The sequence below is a fragment of the Thamnophis elegans genome, chromosome 5, assembly GCF_009769535.1.
Source record: "Thamnophis elegans isolate rThaEle1 chromosome 5, rThaEle1.pri, whole genome shotgun sequence".
Lineage (NCBI taxonomy): Eukaryota > Metazoa > Chordata > Lepidosauria > Squamata > Colubridae > Thamnophis > Thamnophis elegans.
This window is the reverse complement of record NC_045545.1, coordinates 73,585,964-73,607,859: the sequence shown is the minus strand read 5'-3', so window position 1 is coordinate 73,607,859 and position 21,896 is coordinate 73,585,964. Positions and strand designations below refer to the sequence as shown.

General features: G+C 39.4%; 1 protein-coding gene across 1 annotated transcript in view; it reads right to left on the bottom strand.

Moving 5' to 3' along the window:
* PLCG1 (phospholipase C gamma 1) overlaps window positions 1–21,896 on the bottom strand; it is a 119,374-nt gene that overhangs the window by 11,323 nt on the left and 86,155 nt on the right. Inside the window, 15 exon segments of the mRNA XM_032217850.1 lie at window positions 3,879–4,027; window positions 5,580–5,804; window positions 6,430–6,526; window positions 7,319–7,476; window positions 7,999–8,071; window positions 9,370–9,466; window positions 10,405–10,508; window positions 12,181–12,258; window positions 13,046–13,226; window positions 13,431–13,550; window positions 15,581–15,781; window positions 17,456–17,643; window positions 18,972–19,054; window positions 19,057–19,072; window positions 20,473–20,595. Of these exon segments, the coding sequence (XP_032073741.1) occupies window positions 3,879–4,027; window positions 5,580–5,804; window positions 6,430–6,526; window positions 7,319–7,476; window positions 7,999–8,071; window positions 9,370–9,466; window positions 10,405–10,508; window positions 12,181–12,258; window positions 13,046–13,226; window positions 13,431–13,550; window positions 15,581–15,781; window positions 17,456–17,643; window positions 18,972–19,054; window positions 19,057–19,072; window positions 20,473–20,595 (1,893 nt within the window).

The window sequence follows — 21,896 nt, the reverse complement described above, 5'->3', positions numbered from 1 at the left end:
CTAAGAAGGTTCAATGCCCACACCAAACAGCCACAGTACTCTATGCAGAGAACAGGTGATTGTGGACCTAATCCGAAACATGCATTTTCAGGGATCTTGGTCCACATAGGGCAAAACAAGATAGTTCTTGATAGAAATCAGGGTAGGAATGTAAAAGCAGGAGAAGCCAAGATTGGGGTGATGCTTTAGCAAGCGTGAATATGGATGGTGCAGTAGTTAAGAGGAGGCAATAAACAAAAGGAAGGATAGGAGTTGGGAAGAACTGGTATGAAGCAAGGCACATGGGACGCTGAGCTTGTCGATCAGAAAGATTGGCAGTTTGGCGGTTCGAATCCCTAGTGCCGCATAATGGAGTGAGCTCCTGTTACTTGTCCCAGCTTCTGCCAATCTAGCAGTTCGAAAGCATGTAAAAAATTCAAGTAAAAAATAGGGACCATCTTTGGTGGGAAGGTAACAGCATTCTGTGTACCTTTGGTGTTTAGTTATACCGGCCACATGACTACGGAGACGTCTTCCTACAGCGCTGGCTCTTTGGCTTCGAAACGTAGATGAGCTTCGCCCCCTAAAGTCGGGAACGACTAGCACATACGTGTGAGAGGAACCATTATCTTTACCTAAAGCACACTTGTCCTGAAACGGTTTCGTAGAACTTCCAGAATGTGACTGTTTACTTCAAAATAGATCATATTTTCAGGGTGTGTGTGTGTGTTTGCATGGCCTATTATTAAACTTACCGTATATACTCGAGTATAGGCCGACCCGAATATAAGCCGAGGCACCTAATTTTACCACAAAAAACTGGAAAAGTTATTGACTCGAGTATAAGCCTAGGGTGGGAAATGCAGCAGCTACCGGTAAATTTCAAAAATAAAATAGATACCAATAATGTTTTTGAATATTTATTTCAAAGAAAAACAGTAAACTAGCGGTGTATTCAATGAAATACTTCACTCACCTCATGATGCTGATGTCCCGCTGTGATGATGATGTCCCGTGCAGCCGCGGGAGCGATGTCCCGCCTCCTATGACACACGGCACAGTGATTCCTAGCATTGGATCACTGTACCAGAGGAGGTGGGACATCGCTATGTGGCTGCTTGCCATAACAAGGAGGAGGTGGGACATCGTTGCAGAGCGGCAGGAGGGGGAGGAAGGGGAATCGTAAGACAGCCCTGCATTACATTAGAACGTGAGGAGGGGGGATGGTGCGGTGCGCGCGCGCGGCAAACTGACACAGAGGGAGGGGAAACTCACAGGGGCACTGGGCCATTCACGAGTGTCACCCAGCGGCATGGCCCCGCCCCTTTTTCTCCTCCATTTCGGGCAAATTTTTCACTGACTCGAGTATAAGCCGAGGCGGCTTTTTTCAGCCCAAAAAGTGGGCTGAAAAACTAGGCTTATACTCGGGTATTACAGTATGTCTATTTGAGCTGAAGTAAACAAAGCTGACAAAGCCAAAGCATGTCACCAATGGATTTTTCCTCCCAAGTGAAGCTCAGCTAGTCTAGCAGACTATCTCCCTTCAGGAATCAATTTTAGATGAACTTGTTTACCCAGGTGCTAAAAGCTAAGTTACAACCAAACTGCTTGCTTTTAAAAAAGAAATACATTTTCATTTATTCTTTGAAGAGTGTTCATTTTATTGTGATTTGTTTCAAAGCACTACTACACTTATTCTCTTATAAATAACTCCTCTGAAATGAAGAACAGTCTAAAAATAAAATGATAATTAGTAATGGTAACAATAACAGCAACAACATGAAAGTAGTACAATATGTTCACTTTTAGTCTGTCTTTGAGAAGTCAGATTTCCTGTTTATTAGGGCTGGTTTTATGGCGTAACAAGTAATAAACCCTTAAGACATAAAATAATCTTATGTCACTTTGAATGTACACTCATCAGCATACATTAAAAAGCAATTTCGTTGCATACAACTCTCAAACCTATAATGAAACTTCATTCAGCTAATAGGAAGCTTAGTTTGGGTAGTAGGTAAACTGCAGGAAATCAGGGGGAAGACTGATAGATACAACTTGTGTGTTGAGCCATATGTTTCTACAGTTGGAAATGTTTGATTTTTAAGGAAAAGAAATGCGGACTTGAATGTTAAAGCAGTGGGGGAAAAGTGGGTGGGGAGAAGATGAACACAGAGAGAGCAAAGAGACAGCAAAGAGAGCTGGTGATTACCAGGATGCTGAAAGTGTGGCAAGGAAGGAATTTAGTAGCAATCTTAGTTGAGAGAATTCAGAGGATGTGGGGATAAAGGAAGATCAGAATAGGATTTCTGGGCAAGGAATATGGCCCAGAAGATCTTGACTCAATTAGAACTGCAAGCTATTAGTGGTAGCAGTGTACACAACTAAACACAAGTAAAAGTTCAGGCATCAGCCAATACCATGATGGGTAAAAGTTTCAGTATGCTATCACAGCCCCAGCACATGGCTCTTCAGGGCTCTGCTCCATTGCACCCACCATTGGTCAACTGAACTGAACTGCTGCCGCTGCCAGGGAACACTAGAGCAACTGATTGGCAGTTGGATTGGCCTTCTGGAATACTGCCGATCAGCTGTTCTAGGCGACGGGGATCACTGTCTCTGCCTATTGCCGCCACTGCCATTTGGTGGTGATTGGTGGCAGCGATCTCTGCAACCCAGCTGATCGGCGGTATTCCGCCGATCCAACCACCGATCAGCTGCTCAGCAGGGAAGGCTCCAGTGTTCCCTGCTGGCAGCGAATGCGGTGGCACCAACCTCCATCCCCCTGCAATATTCGCTCTATAAGACGCACAGACATTTGCACCCACTTTTGGGAGGCGGAGTGCATTTTATAGTGCGAAAAATACGGTAGTTATTGACATGTCTAGATTTGCTCATATGCTATCTTCATCAGCATTGGTTGCTGGTTAAAATCAGCTCCAGATAGTAAGATCTTACTTTTGCTTGTTACAGTAATAATGCCATGTGTGCTCGAATTGTTATTTAGATCATGGCAAATTTTAGATGTGTGAACTTCAACTTCAGAATTCCCCAGTCAGCAAGAATTCTGGAAATTGAAGACCACACATCTTAAAGTTGCCACGATTGAGAAATACTGTTTTAGACTCATGCTTTAGTGTCCCCAAGTATTCTTAGAAAATAATCCTAGAAGAAAAACTGAGAATTTTTTTTAAACAGGCATGTGGCTCTAAAGTCCTTAAGAGTTTAAGTATTTTCAAATCAGGTTTAGCTTAAGCCAATGAATATCCTGTGTCTAAAAACAATTGGAAGCTGGTGCCATTTTTGATGTAATGCTATGTTCAGGGTAATAAAATGAATCTATATGAATCTTGAGATTAGTCAACATCTTCTCTTGCAAATCTTCACCTCCAGCATAATTAAAGAGATCAAAAGCATTTGCATTTATTTTTAAACTCTGGTTAATTGCTGCACCTTGGTAATGGCAGCTAGAAATTAATATTATTTATAAAAACAAGTAAACAATAAATCATGGCTTCAGGCGTTGCGGTATGTTTCATTAAATCAGTTTAAACCAAATTCAGAATTTATACACAGTAAGAAACAACTGGTAGTTTAAACCAGGAAGCGGATGTCACCATCTTTTCCTTATGATAAAAATTGCCTTACTATTTCAAAATGATGTTACAAATTTAGCAGCACATACATCTTTTCATATTAAATATGTGGTTTTAAAAAGTGAAAGCTAGATAAATCACAAGGATCTTTTGAACCAAAAAATGTCTGTAGATGTATATGCACCACACAAATCTTTTCAGGGTATAATGTAGCAATCTTCTGAAGCTCCAAGCAACATTCAACCATTATAAAGTCAACATTAGAATTCATTCTAGTGGGCACTTGGATAATCATAAAATACAAACCTCAATGGAGATGGAAAGTGGCACCATTCCACGAAGGGTGTTCTTGTCAAAGGGATCAAAGACATCATCCCGCATGTTGGCTGGTTGCAACGCAAAGCCACTTTGGCCTCCAGACACAAATAGAGCCTGATTCATTTGCATTGGCTTGTCTGCAAAAACATAGGCATTTCGATGACAAACACCTCAACATCAGTAAAACAATATTGCAGTTTGGTAAAATAATAATAGTGCCTTATATCTGAATAAAGCTCTTCCTATAATTTAGTGTTTGCTGCACAATTCATATATCTGGAATGCAATTCTCCATGCACTGAAGTATTAATTTTTAGCATGAGAAAAATATCTTAAATGCAATATTTCTTTGTAGCAGTCATTTTATTCAAAGAATGCTTATCTTAACTGAAAAAAGTATTAATACTTTTAAGAAGCCAACACTCTTATTCTTTAAGACTATTGGCAGTTTAAGATGAACAACTTATTTTACTTTGACTTTCTTATTGATTCAACATTGTCCTAGGAAAGAAAGAGGCTCATATGCGCCACTATAGCCAATTATGAGTCTATCGTTTACTTTCTTCTTCAAGCACATGCAGTTCCTATAAAACAGAGGGCAAGTTTTTTATTGTTTTAGTATGTTCTAGTTGTATTAATATATACAGCTAAGATTGCTGCCCCAACTGAAAATGATTGAGTAGTTAACAACTCCAAATACAATAAAAGGTTTTTAAAGAGATAGAAAAAATACAATGCAATCATGTACAACAAAATTAGACAGCCACATAATGAACATTGAGCAGTATGCAAGTGGCAAAAAGATTCAAATTGTTCTCAAAAAGCCGGGCTTTAATAACTATTGGAAAACATACTGCAGTTGAGACTGTTTGAACTCAAGAGGAAATGCAATTCCAGAAAATGTGGACACAAATGGAGAAGATCTGTGATAGTTAACAGTCTTGAAGGATTGGAACTCAGAACATTAAAATCTGAAGCAATAACATTTTCATGCAGTAATGTTTGCCAAAATGGTCAAAAGTGTGGGCTTCCAGGTATGGCTGAACTGTAGCCCCTGGCATCCATCATCGATGAGCATGAAGACTACCAGGACACCAATTCAACAACATCTGGAGGAACACATATTGCCCATTCCTGCTACAGTCACAGTGGTGGGTTTCAAAAATTGTTCGAACCTACTCTGTGGGTGTGGCCTCCTGTATTGGAGTGGCTTGTCACCCATGTGACTGGATGGGAGTGGCTTGCCGCTCCTGTGACCGGATATGAAGATGCCGACAACACTTGTCAGAACCACCTTAAATTACACACAGCACTGGCATGCATAAGAATATGATGTAAACTTGTTTTTTAAAAGGCATCTTTGGTTTGCGTTAAAACAACTACAACACACACAATGTTCTGATTGCACCACAAATGCAGTAGTCATCCTTACCTTTCACAGGGGCACTGAGTTTTATAAATATGAGCATGATAGTGTAGAATAATCATATCCAAGGACCAGTGGTGGGTTTCAAAAAATTTTGGAACCTCTTCTGTAGGTGTGGCCTGCTTTCTGGGTCCACTGGTGGAACCTCTTCTAACCGGTTCGGTAGATTTGACGAACTGGTTCTACCGAATAGGTGTGAACTGGTAGGAACCCACCTCTACACAGTCACCACCATAAAATATTCAGTAAAGAGTTGGCCTCACCTGGTGTTTGAAAGTTGAGCGCCACCAACTGGCTGCCACAGATCCACATAGGAAGGGGATCATAATTGGAAGAGTCCAGGCGCTGTCCTTTGGGATATATGCGGGAAAGCTGTAATCGGTTATACTGCAGAAATTTCTTCCCTTTGATCTTGTTGACATACTTTTCTGCTTTGGTTTCAGGAAAAGATGACATATCTCTATAGCAGGCTCGCTCTGTGCCGATTTCTGTAGAGAATAGGGAGATACTAATTTGAAAAAATCTTAATTCCTCACAGAATGAATGAGAAGATTTTTTTAAAAATGAGATGTATATTTCTTCACTATGCTATATATTTTAAGTAAGGATAGTCAGGAAGATTAGAGTAACAAAAGCAAATCCCGAAGTACTGAATAATGATGCAATTTTACAATATTTGTAAGATTTGTATACAATATCTCAAAATAAATAAACTTGAAAAAGCTCATTCATTTTAGTTTTGGAATTATTTTTTTGTATTTTTTCACAATAGCAGTAAAATACACAAGAGTTTTCTTAATCACATTGGGACAAAAAGAAATCACTATCAACCTGCTGATACAATTAATTATTAAATCACAATGCTCACCAATCCTTAGATTTTAATTAGGGATAATCTAATTTTGTGATAATAATCTAAAAGTCTAATTTTGGGATAATGTACATTTTAAAATCTATTTAATTTTTATAATGTTAATTATTTCTATATAATTGTTTTTGTACAGTAATTTATTTTTATTGCATGTTAGCCACCTTTGCTCTGGATAGCAAAATGGGTGGCATATAAATGTAATAAATAGATAAACAAGTATGTCCAGAGTCATGAATACTTACTATCTTCATCAAAGGGAACAGGACGACAGTAGATTACAAGCTCTGAAAGCTCCAAAGCTATCTTTTTCCTCCGTTCCATCATCTTCCCTTCAGAGAGCTTCCAAAATAATGTTAAAACAGATTTCAGGGCTCATGATAAAGATGAATAGCTTTGGAATTAGTACAATGTTGATTGCACAATTTGCCCAATTATAGGTTATGAGAAACGGCAACATTCATCAATACATTCATAACCAAGAATAAAATTGGAGATTGAGCCATTCCCATAGGTGCTTTAATAAGGATTCTTAGTCCTGCCACCCGGTCTTCACTGTGAAAAGTGGAGTTTCTAAATGATAAAGCAATTTCCCCAAGCTATATTCAGCCCATGAAACAAGTTACCGTACGTTTCGGACTATAAGACACACCAGAGTATAAGACGCACCATGATTTTGAAGAGGTAAATTAAAAAAAAGTTTTTGCACTCTGCAGGCTTCCCAAACCCTCTGCAAGCCTCGTTTTTTTGCAAAAAAAAAAAGGGGGGGGCATGCAGAGCTTTGGGAGGCTCTTAGAGCTCCTGGGAACTGGGGGAGCAAAAACGAGCTCGTTCTTGCCCTCCCCAGCCCCCTGGAGCACTTTGCAAGCCTCCCAAACCCTCTGCACATCCATTTTTGCAAAAGGGGTGGGTTTTCAGCAGGCAAAAAATGCTGTATAAGATGGACCCAGATTTTCACCCTCTTTTTTGAGGGAAAAAAGTGCATCTTATACTCCAAAAAATACGGTAATTTTTTCAAGGTCAACCTGTGAGAAAGAAGCTTTATACTCATCAAACTGTTACCTGTATGAAGTACATACAAGGACTTTTTAAAAAAAAAACTCTGAAAAGGTTTTAAAAGCAAGCATCCTTTACCCTGGCATCAGCAGTTTGGGCTGCCTCACGGATCTTCTTCACCCAATCCAACAGATCTTCATGAGTATCAGCTGCAACATCCAACGACCAACGTGAGACAGATGCCATACTAATGGAGAACACAAACATACGGTTGTTCTTCCCCTCAGGGCGGATAGCTATATCAAGGAACAAAAATATAGGAGATTGTCAATAGATTTTTCATAATCATCAACATGAATAAATGACTACAATCATTAGGGTTACAGTCAAAAAAATAGTTTCAATAGCATCACCCAGTAATAAAATTTAGAAGTTGAAATAAAGAACAGAAAACATACATTTTGCCTCATTTCTTGTTATACATATCACATTGGACTGTTTTCATAAAGTTCTGAATTTCTCAGCCTCTAGCTCCTAATTTAAATGTTCTTCTGTGGAACAGGAATTGTTTTAAAATTCTCTGTACTGTTGTCCTTTTCTCACTGTCTCTAGCTTTTAGTTCTAAATCTATCTCACTATTTTTGCACATGTCTGGGTGAAGACAAGGATGCTAGACTGTGTCACTGATCGATTTACAATTGCTTATTTAAAAAACAAACTGGTTTTGCATCTACAGGGCTTACTAACAAGGAAGGAAGTTCTACAGAAAGAGGGCATAACGTTGATTTTTTTTACCCTCCTTTCCCTCCATAACTTACCAATCTGACATGATGGTACATCCAGTACTCCTCTGAGTAGATCTCCCAAAGGGCTGTTTTCATCTAGCTGTTGCTGGAAGCAAAATCACAGTATATTGTAAAGATTTTACATTTTGTAGTTTGCTCTGCCATACAAATTTCAGGACAATCCATAATGTTTATTCAGATCAATGCATTTTATTTTTAAAAACACACATATTAAAAAAATCAGTCTAGCATATTACGAAACTATTAAAATGCTTTGCTTTGCCTTAGCTACCACTGTATTTCCCCGTGACATTCTCTCTCCTTTTTCTGCTTCTAGCTGCAACTATTCAGTTTCCATATCTTCCTACATCCCTGCAATTTCTGGGTAGCAAAGATCAATAGATATTAAATGCTGAACACCAGCAAAATAAATTTGAACATTACCGTTATGATGTTTAAAGGGAAAAGAGTTAGTTACAGCTGCCCTTCATTGGCAAAAAAACTGTGTTTCTAAATGATGGTACACGAAGGTAAACAACCAAGAGGGGCAAAACACTTCTAGCTTAAAGCCTTTGTGCACATGATTCATGCAGATGAGCTACACATGCATTATTCATTCCTAAAGGCATCTCTACTCTGTTTGCCACAGCAAGCATCCATCTGAAGTAGGGGTTATAATGCAGTAAAAAGAATAAACCAGTCAAGGGTCAGAGTGAGACCCTAACACATAAAATGAGCACTTAAGGATAGTAAGAACAGAAAGCTAAACAAAACTATGGGCAAAATGGAGGAGGAGGAGGGAGGGGGAGGGAGAGCATACCAAGAGAGACTGAGCTAGCTATAGCTACATTACTGATGGCATGTTTGCTCATATAAGATGGGTGGACAACCTTAGACAAAAGGATGGGGTCTTTCAGGTCACCTTCTTTCAAGGCAATGCAACGCAGTCCTCAACGTATGACCACACTTGAGCCCAAAATTTATGTGAGAAATTTATTAAGTGAGTTTTGCCCCCATTTTACGAATTGTCTTGCCACATTTGTTAAGTGAATCACTGCAGTTGTTAAATTACTAATATGGTTGTTAAGTGAACCTGGTTTCCCAATCGACGTTGCTTGACAGAAGTTTGCAAAAGGGGAATCACATGACTCCAGGACACTGCAACCGTCATAAATATAATTCAGTTGCCAAACATCCGAATTTTATTCACGTGACCATGGGAAGCTTCAATGGTCATAAGTGTGAAAAATGGTCATAAGCCACTTTTTTCAGTGCCGTTGTAACTTCAAATGGTCACTAAATGAACTGTTGTAAGTCGAGGACTGCTTATATTCAGACTTTTTTTTTTAAAAAGGGACTTTGAAATGTTATAGTTCTCTGTTCTTTTTCCAAACGAGAACTCACCTCTCTCTCAGGCTCCAGGCCAGTTGGACTAGTTATTTCTTCTACATAATTAGAGGGAAACCACAGTTGCTTCTTACCCCCATAATCTCCTCTCCACCTGAAAAAAATTCAAAGCTCATGCATATATGTGCACATTCTACAGCAATGTTACATTACATACCAAATGCAGTTATCAAAGTTGAAATTGGTGGCATTAAACTTAATTGCAGAAGTTACTGAACTAATTGAGCAGAGGAAACATCAATAGTGAAGAAGAAGGGAGCATGCTCTCTAAAGAATGAAATGCTCAAACTGAAGGGGAAAAAATCCTGAAGTGCCCCTTTCTATTGTGTGTAGGAAATCATTATTTTATCTAAATACTCTGTTTCCCTGAAAATAAGACCTCCCCAGATAATAAGCCCAATCGGGCTTTTAAGCGCATGCTCTAAAAGCTGTCCCCTGAAAATAAGCCCTCCCCAAAAATATTGCAACACAGCAGCAGCCATGAGGTGACCATACTCACCACCTCCTGCACTTCAAAAATAAGACTTCTCCGAAAATAAGGCCAAGCGCTTATTTCAGGGGGTCAAAAGAAAATAAAACCCTGTCTTATTTTTGGAAAAACATGGTAGTTTGAAATCAAATTAAAGTGACCATGAACCTGAAGCTTAATTCAAAGCAGGATCAGGATAAATATTAAGATATAATGAGGAAACAATATGCTGTGCACAGCAGAGAAAATATCTCAGGGAGAAGTGGTAGGATAAGAAATAACAAAGCTTATTTCCTACTCAATTTAACTCTTTCCTAAGTACTTTTTAGTAATAATTAGTAATATGTCAATAGTCCAGCAGCTGCACACACGTGACTCGTCTTCATGTTGATAAACATGTCTTTAGCCATAGGCATACAAATATATAAACTCGTTTTACGTGCTTCAATCACATAATGAAACAAACTTCCATTAAACTAATATCAAAAATGAAGGAATCATCAAATCTTTTCTGGGGGAGCATTAAGAAAGATTTCATTATCTCAGAACAATACTATACCCACCAGCCTCCTTCTTGTTTTTCTACGTTTTGGATGATTGCATTTTTTGTGAAGGTGAGCTCGTCTTCTCGCTGTGCTTTGTAGTCAAACAAAGCTTTGACGGCGCACTAAAAGAAAGGCACAAGAATGTGGCAAGGTAACTATGGCAATAACTGGGATGGGTGTACCTATCCATGAAAGTGAAGCAGTTTTGCTAAGGAGTTATAGAAGAATCCACTTGTCCAGATATCTTTTTCTATCTACTTTTGACAAGATGAATGTGTGTTTGTGTGAGAGAGAGAGAGAGAAAGAGGGGGGTTTTGAAGATCGACGGAAGGAGGAGATGGGAGCCAGGACTGTCAAACAAGAGGTTTATTCAAAAGCAACTATTTACAGGCGATTCAGCACTCTCCCTACTTGACAGCTATTTAAACGGAGCTGTCAAGCAGGGATAGCTAATGAGCGCGCCCCTAGTGGCTAGCAACAAGCGACGCCACGCCCCAGCCAATCAGGGCGCCGCCTGGCTTGTTGCTAGCAGCCAGGTCATAAGTCGAGGACTTTGCGAGTCCTCAACAGGGGGAATTTACATTTGGAAAGGGATGTGTCAAGATCTCTATCAGGAAAGTCAACAAAGGTATTACAGGTAGTTCTTGACTTACAAACTTATGACGGACCACCAAAAGGTAGCATGTGACCCAATCCTGAAGCTCCAAAAACTGCCACCTGACTGCATTTGGGGTCCTTGGCAAGTAGCTTGCCTTTACAGCTGTTTGCAGCCCCCTGCAGTCACATGACCATGATTTACTATGTTTTTGCTGGTATTTACTATCCCTTTTCAGGAAAAACGCCCACGAACAAACAATAGGCTTGCTTAACAACTATGATTCACATAACAACCATGAGAATTCGCTAAACAACTACTGCAAAAAAAGGTTTTAAAATCAGGATGGTCAGGCGATGGCCCGCTTTACAATCATCACTACTTAAGACCCTAATGGGCAGCTCCATTATAGTCATGACTCGAGGGCTATCTGTAACATGATTATGACATATACATATACGGACAAGCTAACTATCTTGCATTGTTTTTCTTGGATTTTGGGTAGGGGTAGGTATTTTTGTTAATTATGGTAAAATTATTACTACTTTTATCACAGTTTTCATATATGTACTTCCTACCTCACTGATTTTTGGCAACTGATTCCATCTCAGGTTTAATGTTTACTTCAGAGGTCCCCTCCAGCCCCATTACATACACAAACCAGATAGTTTTGCTAGTGTCCCTGGGGTCGAAAAGTGTGACTGCATATGTACAATGTAGTAAAGTAACATTTGCAGAAAGGAAACATGTAGAAAAATAACATCCTGATCCATTTTTAAAACCTTCCTCGTAAAAATGTACGCAAGAATAGGGAAATTACAGCACATAATTCAAATTCATTCCTGCTTCTGCCAGCTGGTAAATTTCACTGTGCTAATTAGAATTAGAAAATCATATCATTCTCTGATTGGAATTAGGATATTGTGCTTCTTAAAATTATGACAACATTCATAGAAAATCCCGATGCAAATCAAAACTATACTGTTGAAAATGGGAGTTTATTACACACACCTGTAACTTTTTAACACAAACTACTCTATTGCTATTAGGTCTGACAGTGAGAACATACAGGTATATAAAGCAAAACTGTTCTTATAGTTTCTACAAAAGATCTTAAAAAGACTTGCAAGCCTGGTAGGAAAATTCACTAACTCTTATTAGCCTAATCAAGATATCAACCAAGGAGTTAGGAAAAATACCTTAAAGGTTGGCATAGGGTTGGCCTCCACATAAAATCCACCGGATTCCGTTTCATATAGTGCACCATAATCTGGTTCCTAACAAAAACAAATGCAATACAATCCTTTTACACTTCTCATTTGCTAATTGTTTAGACAAAACTGTTTAAAAATGTAGCAGAATCATTAAAGAGATAAAACAGAATGCAGGAGAAATAAATCCATGGCATGAAAATCGGCTGGATGACTTTGGGCCAGTCACTCTCTCTCAGGCCAATTCACCTCAGAGTAGTTGTTGTAGGAGAAAGGAAGAGTATTGCATGTGTTCAGTTATTTATAATAAAGGTAGGATATAAATAAATACATAAATAAAATAAATTTTAAAAATCCCTCTGCAGAAAGAGGAACTTGGTCAGTTATCAGATTAGGAGAAAAAAATTAAGGCCTTTTGGGTACCCAGCCGTACCACAAAACCTCTAATTAAGGACGTGAAAGAGTTCAGGAAGTGAAACTCTAAAAACACCACGTATAGTCCTAACCAGTGGTGGGTTCCTGCGGGTATGGTCCAGTACAGCCACACCAGTAGTAGCCAGGAGCAGCTGATAGTGTACAGGTACGGTGGCTCGTTTGGCCCAGCTGCCCGCGTTCTATACCTGTTTTTACAGCAACCGGCCAATTGCGCATGTCCGCACAGTGTGCGGCACCTGTGCGAGCCCCAACCAGCAGCTGGGCATCACAGGGGCGATAGATTGTGCACGCGTGTCCGAACAGGACGTGTGGCCCCGTGAGCAGTGTACCAGTAGTGACGGTAAGAACAACCCACCACTGGTCCTAACTTCAATCCAGAAGAAAGATATTGGCTTCCACCCAGTGTAGCCATACTCACCGCTGTTCCAATCTTCTCCAGTGTTTCTTCATTAATAGGATATCTTAACTTCATTTTGCGGTACAATGGATGTTTTTCATAATAGCTGATTAAATCCACCAGGCTGTCAAATTCTGAATTGCCCAAGATGATTGTCTGACCCTCCTGCTGCACGCGGCAATGCTTGATCTTTCCTTCGGCCCTGGAAGACAAAAGACCAGCCCAGCAATTAATTTTCTAAATCAGGAGTCTCCAAACTTGGCAACTTCTTGTGGAGTTGAAGTCCACAAGTCTTAAAGTTGCCAAGTTTGGAGACCCCTGTTCTAAATAACCATGAGACAATGGAGATAATTTCAGCTTGTGCAGATATAAGAGTTAATCCACAGCACTTGGCAAATGCACTCACCGAAAAGAGATTGCATAGGAATTTGACTCACTCCTCTTGCGCACCAAAAAGGCTCCATCCCGGGGCACCCTCATTAGCATGCGCTCAGCTGAATTCCGGGTGAGATTAGCATGGTACCATCTAGGAACAAAAATAAAATAATGTAGGTTATTTCCCCAGGCAGCAATTCCCGATAAATACTTGGATGTTAAAAATAATGTTGCTTCAAGAAGAAAAAAGAAAGAAAGAAGTAGATACTAGGCAGCTTCTTTGCAGGTTTTGAAATATGATTGAGCCCCAAAATTATTGGATTCAATATTACAAGCCAAGCCTTTTTCCTTTCTTAGCCCTGGTAGAAATGCAAAAGCTTGTTTGGTTAACAATTCAGAAGCAGGTCATATATGAATTGTCCTGCAAGCTCTGGATTATCAGTTAATGACTCTACTTCAACAAAGAGATTGTAAAATGTTACATTTTTGCCCAACATTAAACATAGTATAAATGTTGACGGAGGTATTGCAAATTGGCACACTTAGTACCACAAGCTTACTTAATGATTGTGTGAGATGTCAGGAGGTAGATAATTAAGACACCAAAAGGAGGAAAAAAACACATGATTCTATGGCTTATTCTTAATTACAAATAAGTAACAAGAGTTATATCTGCACAGGCCAAGAATAGCTGATTCTGTATGAGAAAAATCAGTTTGTTTCCTTTTATATTGGATCTGATCTCAGTAAATACAACCCAGAAGGCATACTCAGCCTTCCTAAGTTGATTAGGAGGATAGGCACTGTACTTATCTAGAGGAGACAAACTTGTTACAAATTGATTGAAAGATTTTATTAAAGACTTTATTTTATTAAAATTATTGGATCAGTTGTAACAAATGCTCTGAATGCTCCTATTGTATATTTAAGTTTAAAAAAAATATTTTTGAATAGAAAATGAAATGTTTGTGCTGAGAAAAGGCAGTCCAGTGGTATTTATTTAATTTAAAATAAGAAATGAATTGTTCATGCTGATAACAGGTCAAATGGCATTAAAAAGATGTATTTTCTTTCTGTAGCAAAACAGATTAAAATACTACGCTGGAGGGCAGTGCAATCAGTGGCATAAAAGAACAATGAAGGGCTGATTTAAACCCCAAATCTTCACCAATCTGCTAAATCCAAACTTCAGCACTCCAAATTAATACTAGAAATTTGCAGTCAGCATTCTATTAGAACTGAAGGACAAAAAACATGTACTTGAATTTCTGTATTGATAAAACTTTAAAAATGTTTCTCAGAATAATGAAATAAGAGAAGTGGCTGCAACAAAGTTTCCTCAATTGTGAGCCTCCATCCATAGCATCTCTTTCCTAGAGAAACTTGATTGGCACCAACCATAAATCCTTTCAACACTAAGCAGACAGAGTTTATTTTTATCTTTTTTCTTTTGGTTGTTTCTTCATGGCATTTTATTGTTATACATTTCTTTTTGCCTTTAAAGAATTTTAAAGATTCTGGCTGTCCTAAGTAATTTTGTCATCTGCGGAGAACTCTGAGGATGATTATAAACGGGAGGGGGGGAGGGAAGAAGGGGGGAGGGGGGCAGAGAGAGAGAGACAGAGAGAGTCAGAGGTGGGTTCCTACCAGTTTGCACCTATTCGGTAGAACCGGTTCATCAATCTACCAAACTGGTTAGAAGAGGTTCTACCAGTGGACCGGAAAGCAAGCCACACTACGGAAGAGGTTCCAAAATTTTTTGAAACCCACCACTGCCCCCCCCCCACACACAGACTGACACAGAGCAAAAGAGAGAGAGAGAGAGAGAGAGAGAGAGAGAGAGAGAGAGAGAGAGAGAGAGAGAGAGGAGAGAGAGAGAGAGAGAGAGAGAGAGAGAGAGAGAGAGAGAGAGAGAGGAAGAAAGAAAAAAGAAAGAAAAAAGAAAAAGAGTGAGAGAGAAAGAAAAAAAGAAAAAGAAAAAAGGGACAGAGAGACAAAAGGAAGGGGAGAGAGAGAGAGAGAACACATGGCTGGCAAACCACTCCTACCAGGTCACATGGCCAGCGAGCCACTCCCACAAAGGAGGCCTCACCCACAGAGTAGGTTCCAAAAATTTTCAAAACCCACCACTTAGAGAGACAGACAGACCAAGGATAGAACCTGACTCCTTCATTGACTTACTCTTTGCTCTCATGTGCATTTGTCTGGGGCACGGGTTCTGTCAACCTCATTTCAAATTCATTGCATCTTAGTGGCACTTGCTGGTAATGAGTAATGAGATCATAGAGGCTATTGAACACCAGGTTATCAGTGAGGAAGAATTTGGGGCTGCCGGCATCTTGCCGAGAATGGATCCGGCAGTGCTGCACTTTCCCATTGCGCCTGTGTAGGAGAAACAAACAAACAAAAAAGGATCAATTGTGTTGCCCTAGACATGGTTATCCAAAGATAAACTCATAATATTCAGTGCACCTTACTTTCCAGTGGATATATTTAGAGTGGCAGCCTAAGTTTGGGTTTTTTTAGTATCTTATTATGGATTATGTTCGTCCAACACCACTAATTATACTGCCATAAAATAAATATGAGAGAATGAGTCAGGTAATGACCGAGGTCTGCATATTTGGTAATCCAATACCTTACTTTCTTTAACAGCCTGTGTATGGTGGGCAGGGTGGGGGGAGGAAGACAGACCTATTCTGCTTTCTTGCAGTGAATTCTTCTCCTTGTTTCTCAAGGCATTCTTAGGTGTTTGTGCAATGCTGAAAACCTATTTCATATTCCCCAAACAAAGAGGATAAAGTAGCCACATGTATTACAAGTGGGCCTGAGGAGTCCAAAGCTTCTACTGTTTTGTCAAGCTCTACCCAGACAACTGTTGATTCGGAAAACCTGCAGTCAGAGATTCAAGAACACAACTCTTGGCAAGCTAGTTTTACTGCCAATATTAGAAACAGCCAATATACTGGAAACCAACAAGAGCAAAGAGTAGGACTGAAGCCATGCATATTAGCCCCAAGGTTTAAATCTTAAAAGTTCTTCTTCCACTCATAAATCTTAGTGGACTCAGAGCTGGTCATCTCTCCACAGGAGAAGCAGGGCACTGTCACCGTAACAGGCTTCTTTGGATCAAGGCTCTCTGCTTCTTACTTTCCCTATTTTGACCCTACTGTTTTTTTTGTCCCATAGAAAAGCCCCCGAGGATTCTGAAGAAGCAAATCCTCCTGCTGCTCTAAGTGAGTGTGTAGGAAGTTTTTTAAAGAACCCTATAAAACAGAAACTCTACAAGCAAATTCTTTACTCTTTTGCTAAATAAAACAACCACCTCTACTTTCTCTATGATAAAGCCTTTTAGTTTAAAATGGCTGATTTCATGGTAGTCTGCAAAATCTTTCATTAACAATCTTGTAATGTAAAAGTTTGCAAATTACTACTGCAGTCATTTTTTCTTGGATAATGGATAAGTTTAGATATTGCATGAACTACAGATAATGAAACAAGAATGAGAATGGCATCCTTCTATTTGGCATCTTTTCCAACTCTTACTTGAAAAGGTAACGTAAAGGTTCCCCTCACACATATGTGCTAGTTGTTCCCGACTCTAGGGGGGGGGCGTATTCATCTCCGTTTCAAAGCCGAAGAGCCAGCGCTGTCCAAAGACGTCTCCATGGTCATGTGGCTGGCTTGACTAAACACCAAAGGCGCACGGAACGCTGTTACCTTCCCACCAAAGGTGGCCCCTATTTTTCTACTTGCATTTTTTACGTGCTTTCGAACCGCTAGGTTGACAGAAGGTAGGACAAGTAACGGGAGCTCACTCTGTGATGCGGTGCTAGGATTCGAACTGCCGACCTTTCTGATTGACAAGCTCAGCATCTTAGCCACTGAGCCTCCGCGTCCCTTTGCCCACTTAAATCAGGACAAATACACAAATGTATGATTTCTTTAACAGACATAAACTCTTTGGATCTCATAGATGCAGAACTAATGATTGCATTATTCCCCTATTGAATGTGAGCAGTTTAGATAACAATTCTATGCCCAAAGGACACTTACCAGAAGGAAAGTGTGTAATCACCAACAAAGGTCTCACTTTCTCGCACCAGGAATGAACCATCAGGGACTCCAGTGTCTACACAATATTCCATTAACAGCCTCTCTGCTATGTGGCGACCATCACGCCCTGCTCCCAGTTTGCCATGGAACCACTTTTCAGTGGAATGGAGTTCAGTGCTGTTGCTTGTCTGCCATGGAAATGAAAAACAAGCACTTGATTTAGTAGCCTACAGACCAAAAGTGGCTGAACGAGAAGGTAGAAAGACACAATTATATTAGTTTGGAAGAAGAGCAATCTCTCTTTTCCAAGTATAGACATCCAAACCCAAGGTTTAACGTAACAGGAAACTTTCCCGGGTCTCCCCAAATACCTTCATTCTGTTATTGTACCACAGTATAAACAAACAGATAGGGCTCAAATCATGTATCTCTTGCCTCCAGGCAACATGTAATGCTAACATTTCAGAAAACAATTCACTTAAAGCAAATAACAAACCATTTTAGGAAGTTGTATAAAGTAGCCTTTTTTGTTTATAACTCATAATTGTTTCTGGCTGTACGCACTACCCAGAGTTCTTTTCTTTCATTCTTCAAAAGCAGAAACAAAGGACCAAAGATCTTCTTTCTTAGCCCTATAAGCAACCCTCCTCTAATACATTTGCCAGAAAAAAGGATAATGAGATTTCCAAGCGTGAGTGACTAGTGAGCCAGCCAGCAAAATCCAAAGTATTGGGACTTGGCAAAGTTTTGGATTCAATTGGGAAGAGCTGGTTCACATTCAGGATTGTGAACGCAGCATTTAATGACTCATTAAAAGCACCTGTATTTGTTTCTAGGATTGCATAACTGCCATGGAAGGTCTTCTGTATGCTAGGGACAAGGGTAAGCTGTTTTAATGAGTCTCAGACAAGTGCTGCCTTTGTTCTACATGTTCTGAACAATTATTTCAAATCAAATCAAACCTGAAGCCTCAAAAGAGTTCTATAAAGCGCATGTATGCCAGACAATTTTCTCCAGCCCTCTTCTTCATAGTCCTTTCATGATTGCAAGCGGAAAGTATAAACATGCCCTTCTTCTAACCCTTTCCAGATTGACGTTAGTGCTAGCTTTCAACTTCATCAGTGTTAAGTGGAATTATCATTACAAAGCTACATTCTTCCCACAGGAAAATCAAGATAAACACACAGCTCTTCCCAATTCAAGAAAAAGTAGATTCTTCCAGATTTCTTCCCATCATAGACTAATAGGAATGAAGATATCCAACTCCTTCTCATTATGTGATAAAATGATATAAATGGAGAACACATGTAATGGAAGGGATCTTATGGGCAATTTAATCCAACCCCTTGCTCAATGCAGAAATACTGTACAGAAAACCATCCTGCCCTTGCTTGAAAATCTTTAAAGAGGGTGTATCTACCACTGGTCTAGGCAGAATAATCCACTATTTAACTGTTTTTACCATTAAAATTCAGCCATGTTTGCTTGCCTAGTCAGGATATCTTCTTTCACATACCTCCTTTTGCTCTTCCTCCTCTTCATTTCCTAAATCACTGGTTGTCTCTCCAGAGTAATAGATTTTGCTGCTAGTCAAGACAAATAATGAGGATTCCAGTCCTGTAGAAATATACATCAGTAATTAAGTTGTTCCTGGAATAGTCTCCTTCAAGGACAAAGCTTTATAAAATTCACTAATCTGGACTACGAAGATGTGGTATGACAATAGGAGCAAAAGAAGGGTTATGCTCATGAATTAACTTCTAAACAATGGTTGTTAAAAATGGAATGTTCAATCCAAAGAATGATTTGCTGATATTAAAACTAAGAGTTGTTTGACACCTTCCTCAAATAAAATTTTCAAGTCTGCAAGCTACGGGAAATACAAAACTGTTTAATTCTAACAATGGGCCAAGAAATTGGAGTGTAGTGAAGTTTCTTTTAAATCTCCTCCGAGTAGGGCTCCCCACCCAAACCTTTTGTCCAAATAACTACCATAAAGAATAAGCTTGACTGGTTTATAACCAAGCCAGACATATGTAAATGTCATAATCGCATACTCCTTTTCTATTTTCTATCTAAGCTAATTGTTTTCAGACTGATAGACTACTTTTTGTAATAGCTTTATATCATTCTCAAAAGCAAGTTTATGGGCGTTTTTAATCCCGGACACATTTTTACTGTAGCAACCTGTTGTTCTGATCCAGGCTACCTTAAAAAGCAAGAAGCAGAGTCTTGGTCCTGGCAAACCTCCTTTTATTTACAGGACTGTGAATTCCTTTCATTCACAGTCAGCAAGGCTAATTCTTCTGAGTGCTGATTGCCAATAGTTCGGCAGTTTGACTCTCACTGGCTCAAGGTTGACTCAGCCTTCCATCTTTCCAAGATCAATAAAATGAGGACCCAAATTGTTGGGGGCAATATGCTGACTAAATGCTATTGCTATATTAAAGGTGCAGGAGTCAAAAGTAGGGGACTGTGAGTTTCAGTCCTGTCTTACTGGGCGATCTTGGACCAGCGACTCACAGCCTAGAAGGAAGCACTTGGTAACCCATTTCAGACAAAGGATGCCAAGAAAGCTGCAAGCAGCCAGTCAGAAATCAAAACTGATTTGAAGTCACAACAATAATATAAATAATTTTAAAAATCCAATATATTTAATTAAATATTAAATTAAAGCAGGAGTTAATTTTTTTCCAGGCCATAGATATGGAACAGCATGCTATTGATCCACTGTCCAAAAGTTAAGTGCAGCCTTGTCTGCCACATATATTTTTTTTACAATTTTTAACACTGGTGACTCTGGAGACTATATGCAAAGATTTCATAAGACCTAGTCCTTGAAAGGTTACGCACTCTGTATTAAAATTATAAAGTAAATTGTAACCAGGCTTGGCAATTTCTGGGGAACTGAGGTCCAGATTAGGAGGGGTGTATTACGGCCCTAGAACAACAGTTTATGTAAAATTGTACAAATCAGTCAGCTCCAAGTAACAGTAAACTAATACAAAGACACCCACATGGTTGATTGGGTCTTCCAGATACAGAATTCCATTCTTTATTGAGTTGCTGATGTCATTCTCCGAATACACTGCAGATGATGGTACTTCTTCATAAGCACTACCCTCAGCCAGTTTCTTGTGCTACAGCAAGAATATAAATGTCAAGTGATTTTAGCAAAATAGTAAAAATCTAGATTGGAATTAGGAGAGGGCATGTACTCCACTGCAAAATTAACTATACTCTTTTGTGATCCTATAAAGTGTCTCAGTGGCTAAGATGCTGAGCTTGTCGATCAGAAAGTTTGGTGGTTCGAATCCCTAGCACCGCGTAATGGAGTGAGCTCCCGTTACATGCCCCAGCTTCTGCCAAACTAGCAGTTCAACAGCATGTAAAAATGCAAGTAGAAAAATAGGAACTACCTTTGGTGGGAAGGTAACAGTGTTCTGTGCACCTTCGGATTTAGTCATGCCGGCCACATGATCACGGAGACGTCTTTGGACAGGGCTGGCTCTTCGGCTTTGAAATGGAGATGAGCACCACCCCCTACAGTTGGCAACGGCTAGCACATATGTGCGAGGGGAACCTTTACCTTTACCTAAAGTCATTTGTATTTCCCACCTGAGCCAAGTTCTTTCTGATTTAGACATTTTTTCCTGGTGTCAAGTCAATCTCTCAATTCAGCCACTGGGGTAACTTTGAATCTACCCCTTCATAGGAAGGTAGCTTCACATTTCCCTCTTACAAATCACGTCTTTTTAAGATTCTGGGCAAATGTTCACTTAGGTGAACCAACAATGCAGAGAGGATGGCGGTCCCTGTTATTTCTGAGCTCTCTTATTAGAGAGCTGCCAAGAAGAACTGATTGGCTTCTGCTATTTCTTAGCATTTTGAAGCTTGTAATTATGGTGAACATTTCTACTTGAATCAGTCCCCATTTGAGAGATTGATCAGTGGAAATAGCAGCAGTATAGAAATGCTCTTAGAGCTGCCTGCTTTTTCATAGCAAATACATATGAAATTTCTCCAAAAAAATAATATATGCTGAAAGGCAATGAAAACTTCCCTGATAAATGTTGAATAGGAAAAAAATGAAGTGGCTTTGGAAGGCCTTATGAAGTAAAAGATGGGAATGTAAGATGGAAAGTAAAATGTGGGAATGCTGAAGACCTAAAATTAGCAACATGTTTCCAGGTTGAAAAGTGGGTACTACGTTTCATTTTAGTGTAACTACAAGGCATGCACAATTATAAAAATGTTGTTCTCTAAGAGACTTTTTCCTGAGAGTCATAATATTTAATTTCGTTTGGATTTTCTGATGCACTTGGTAGAATTTCTCCTGTATATTTAAAAGATTTAGTTAAGTAGCAGTCCCAATAACTTGAAAGCCCCAAGTTAAAGGTTGGCTTAAAAATAAAAACTAAGGGAGCCATTATTTTTAGAT